Here is a 4,622-nt window from a genome sequence, read left to right as displayed (position 1 = left end):
GAGGAGGATCTGAGGAGCAGCCTTCAAATTGAAAGATGTTTTTACTCCGACTGGACTTCCTGGATCTGACACCAGCTCACCTGGACCTGAAGCAGCGTCCGGAGCACCTGAGGACAGCAGGACTCGCTGCAGCAGCATCGACAGACCAGAAAACTTTACACCCACAGAACCGCCGGTGTCTCGTTTCTTTCCTTTTCTCTGATCTTAATGTTCTCCATCGTTTCTGTCTGTCTGGTTTCAGCTGGTTTAATATCTGACGTCCTGAATGTCTCCAGTTGGGTCCCTCGGTGCCGACACTGACGGTCTGTCCCTGCAGCCTCGTCCTGTGAACGCAGCTCTGCTCCACTTCATCCAGCTGACCCACATTCAGACCAGAGACGACTGAAGGATTATTTTTAAAACTCCAACATCAGTGAGACTAAAACCTTGAGCACAGGTACCGGACCACAGGTGAGCCACAGTCCATATGAGAGGAGAAGCAGGCGAACAGAACCAACAACAGAACCCACAACAGAACCAACAACAACAACTAGAACAGAAACGAGGACGTGTTCAGATCAATAATCATCAAAGTTCACACGATGACGTCACTCTCCTGTAAAGACAACACTAACCCTAACACCATATATGGACTCACGTCACCATGACGACATCTGTCATACTGCCCGTCAGATCGATCTCTGATCACCTGATCACACACACACACACACACACACACACACACACACACACGGGCCCACATCATGACCATGTCGCTACATATGACGTCACAGCCGTTCCACAGTGCGCACCATACATGCGTGCGTGTTTGTTTTCGTGCATGTGTCCCTCACCCTGTCCCGCAGTCTATCACGCACGGAGGCAGCTGCAGAGACATGGTGCTCGGTCCGGCTCGGTCCGGCCCGCAGAGCAGAGCCGCCGGTGGTCGGTTGGTGGTCGGCTGCTGTGACCGGATCGGTGCAGCCCGGAGAGCGCGAGGCAGAGAGTGACGTATGATGGAGAGAGAGAGAACGTGTGTGTGTGTGTGTGTGTGTGTGTGTGTGTGTGTGTGTGTGTGTGTGTGTGTGTGTGTGTGTGTGCTCCTCTTTGTCAGTGGTTCCGGGTCGGAGGGAAAGATGGAGAAAATAGAAACACATCTGACACGGCCCGGTAACCGGAGAGCGAGTGTGTGTGTGTGTATGTGTGTGTGTGTGTGTGTGTGTGTGTGTGTGTGTGTGTGTGCTGCGTTCACGTGATGTCAGCTGCACCGTAAATAGCTCTGCTCATCTCCACCGCCTGGTGGCGAGAGCAGCAAACAACAACAACAACAACAGCAACAACAGAAATAATAATAATAATAATAATAATAATAATAATATAATGATAATTTGCACAAGGAATCAGAAGTAAATGATGAAATATAACAATAACATTGAATTAAATGGAAATTAATAAGACGTTATTGTTAATAAATAATAATGAAATGAATAAATGATGAAATGAATTCAAAGCAAACTAAATCAGGTATTTCAACTATTCACAGTTAAATGTGTCATCAGTGTAATTTTACATTAAATCATTTATTGATATACTTGTGATGGCGGATCGATCCTCAGTGTGTCGTCAGACTGACACAGACACACTTCTACACACTCACACGGCAACAGAAACAACAACAACATTATTATCATGATATGATAATAATAATCAGCTCAAGAACGTGTTGGAGAAAAAAGAGTTCAGCACGGTACTAACGATGACATCATCCTTAGTGCGTGAACACAGTGTGTGTGTTTATGATCGATATGATCAATATTCAGTTCGACATGTTGTGAGTGAGTGAAGCCAGTAGGGGGCAGCACACATTCACACACACATTCACACATTCACTCACACACACACACACACACACACATTCACATACACATACACACACACACACACTACAGGTAATTCTACAACTAATCAACACAATGTGATTATAACGAGCACGCGCACGTTCGCGCACTCTGTAGTGAAAGCATGGATGAGAGTGACGCAGGAGGAAGTGAGCGCTCATATCCTGAGCCGAGCCGAGCCGAGTCGAGCCGAACGGAGCCGGAACATTTCCAGATACAGTCCAATGAGAAACCTTCATCATCACCATCATCTTCACCTGAACGGCTTAATCTGGACGGTTTCTGACTGGAGTTTGGTGGGGAGAGGACGGCTGAGGGGAATCCCGACGAGGGGGCGTGACCACATGTGTGTGTGCGCGCGCGCGCCACGTGCAGTGTCAGTGTGGACCACACGCGGAGCTGACGGGTTTCTCCGCCGCGATCAGCCTCTAGCTGGCGGACAGCTCTCCGGGCGTCCTCGCGCCTCTGTCCTGTCCTCAGGTGTCCGCGTCATGTGGAGCTGAAGGCTCCATCGGGACGAGCTGATAATCGATAGAGCGACTGAACACCTGATCGATCCGCTGGAGGCTGGAGGAGGAGAAACGTGTTCCCTTCACTTTTTAAACTCAGTTTGGACTTTTCACTTTTTTTCACTTCCGGAGGATTTTACCAACAGTCTGACTATTGATCACTCTTCAGTGACGTCATAGCGCAGCCGATGAGTGGTTACACTGCGGATGCTGACCTGATATCAGTATCGTGACGTCAGCAGGTGTCAGAGGTCTTTGAGGATCAGTAATGTGTGTGTGTCCGTGAGCATGGCCGCCTACACCAGCCGGGACCTCGTGGAGGACTTCCTCCGCTACAAGCTGCTCAACAGCGGCCTGCGGGCCGACAGCGTCCCGCCGCGGCTCCGGCCGGGCGGAGCTCAGCGCGGACAGGCCGCAGCTGCGTCAGCGTCGACGTCATCACGGAGATCTGAGCGACGCATGACGTCACACCGAGGAGTCGCTCCTGTAGAATCTCAGCAAGGTGAGGAAGTGTTGCCCTGGCAGCAGCTGATGTTCACGCCCACCTGTCTGAGGGTTTTACTACTGATGACAGGTGTTGCTGATGAACAGCAGCTGTGACGTCAGAGGGGTTTTGTGACGTGTTGTGACGTGTTGATCTAGCTCCCACTGTCATGACGTCATCACCCGTCTCCTCACAGGTCCCTGCTCGGCCCCGCCCCGGCTGCAGGTCGTCCTGCGGTGCGCCACTGATGAGCTGGAGCGTCGTTACCGTGGCAACATGGCAGCCCACGTGACAATGCTGTTGCAGCATCACGGCGGCCGAGCGGAGCGACGGCGGGGCCTCACGGTGATACGGGACGAGCTGTTCAGGGACGGGATCAACTGGGGACGGATCATGGCCATGATGGAGCTGGGCGGAGCTCTGTGCACCGAGGTGGTTCGGAGGGGCGGGGCCTGGCAGGTGGATGACATCAGCACGTGGATGGAGGAGAGTCTGGACTCACAGCTGCTCCGGGGATGGATCGAACACAACGGAGGATGGGTAGATATCCAGACCCTCTGAGGTTCTGCTGAATCAGCAGAACATGGATCCTTCCCTCGTCTCCTAGCTTGTGTCCTTGTTTCTGTCTCCTCCTTCCCTCGTCTCCCAGCTTGGGTCCTTGTTTCTGTCTCCTTCGCCCTGTTTCACATTGTTTGATTGCTGAATTAGTCTCAGACTGCATGCAGCTGTTTGTCCCTGGTGTCTCCACACTGTCTGCTGTGTGACTTCAAGTACAGTTTAGTTAGTCGACACCAACAACAACAACAACAACAACTGTCATCATTTACAGCCAGAAACTGATCTGAGGACTGTTACAGATACTGTGGGTTCATTTGTAGATGAGGTGACGTAACAAAGAAATCAAAAGGAATCAATCAGAGGCATGATCAATACATAGGTAATGTGTTAGAACCATATGTGTGTGTGTATGTGTGTATGTGTGTGTGTGTGTGTGTGTGTGTGTGTGTGTGTGTGGTTCTGCAGACAGAACAGAGTATTTTGGTTTGAATGCAAATGACATGCAAAGTGCAGAAAATCCCTAAAACTCTGCACAGAAGCTGTGTGTGTGTGTGTGTGTGTGTGTGTGTGTGTGTGTGTGTGTGTGTGTGGACAGTGGCTCTCAGATATCAGTCGTTATAAAACATTGAAGGTTTTTCTGGATGTTACTTTTCATCCATGCAGAACTTCCATAAAGAAACGTCATGTTTTAGAGCTGCTGCCTGTTAACAGACCCTGAACACATCAGAGAGGAGCTTTCACTTTCTATTTATATTCTCTCCTGTGGCTGTGGTTTCCTTCAGTTTTATCTACTGCCTGATAAGATGTGTGTGTGTGCGTGTGTGTGTGTGTGTGTGGTATTACCTAGAAAAGTCTTTCCAGGTAATCAGTGTGGTTGAGTTTCCGTCTTAGGCTTGAGATCAGCCGAAAGAAGATTTCTGTAGAAACTCTGTTCTAATAACACCTAAATACCTAAAAGTACCTAAATGACAGCACACACACACACACGCACGCACGCACACACACACACACACACACACACACACACACACACACACACACACACACACACACACACACGCATGCACACACAGATACAGCTGACCTGATGTGTGGGCATGTTTTTAGTTTTCAGTTAATTTTCAAAGGGAGTCTGGCAGAGACAGGCAGCTGGTTCCTGCCTTTTCAGAGCTGAGCAACATGCTAACACCGCAG

At 49.8% G+C, this 4,622-nt stretch overlaps 1 protein-coding gene across 3 annotated transcripts in view; it reads right to left on the bottom strand.

The window, feature by feature from the left end:
- The window catches only part of actr3b (actin related protein 3B), an 8,660-nt gene extending 5,333 nt beyond the window's left edge, over positions 1–3,327 (bottom strand). Inside the window, exon 1 of one of the 3 annotated variants that reach the window (XM_037078679.1) lies at positions 2,932–3,327. In XM_037078679.1, coding sequence (XP_036934574.1) covers positions 2,932–3,179 — 248 coding nt within the window. In that variant the 5' untranslated portion in view covers positions 3,180–3,327. Of the gene's footprint in view, positions 1–80; positions 386–833; positions 1,217–2,931 lie in introns of those variants that run through there. The other 2 variants (XM_037078680.1, XM_037078681.1) reach the window with 2 other exon arrangements.
- Between the last annotated feature and the right edge of the window lie 1,295 nt (positions 3,328–4,622).

This window comes from Acanthopagrus latus, chromosome 19 (assembly GCF_904848185.1).
Source record: "Acanthopagrus latus isolate v.2019 chromosome 19, fAcaLat1.1, whole genome shotgun sequence".
NCBI lineage: Eukaryota > Metazoa > Chordata > Actinopteri > Spariformes > Sparidae > Acanthopagrus > Acanthopagrus latus.
Note: the sequence above shows the minus strand (reverse complement) of the source record. Positions and strands in the feature narration are given on the sequence as shown.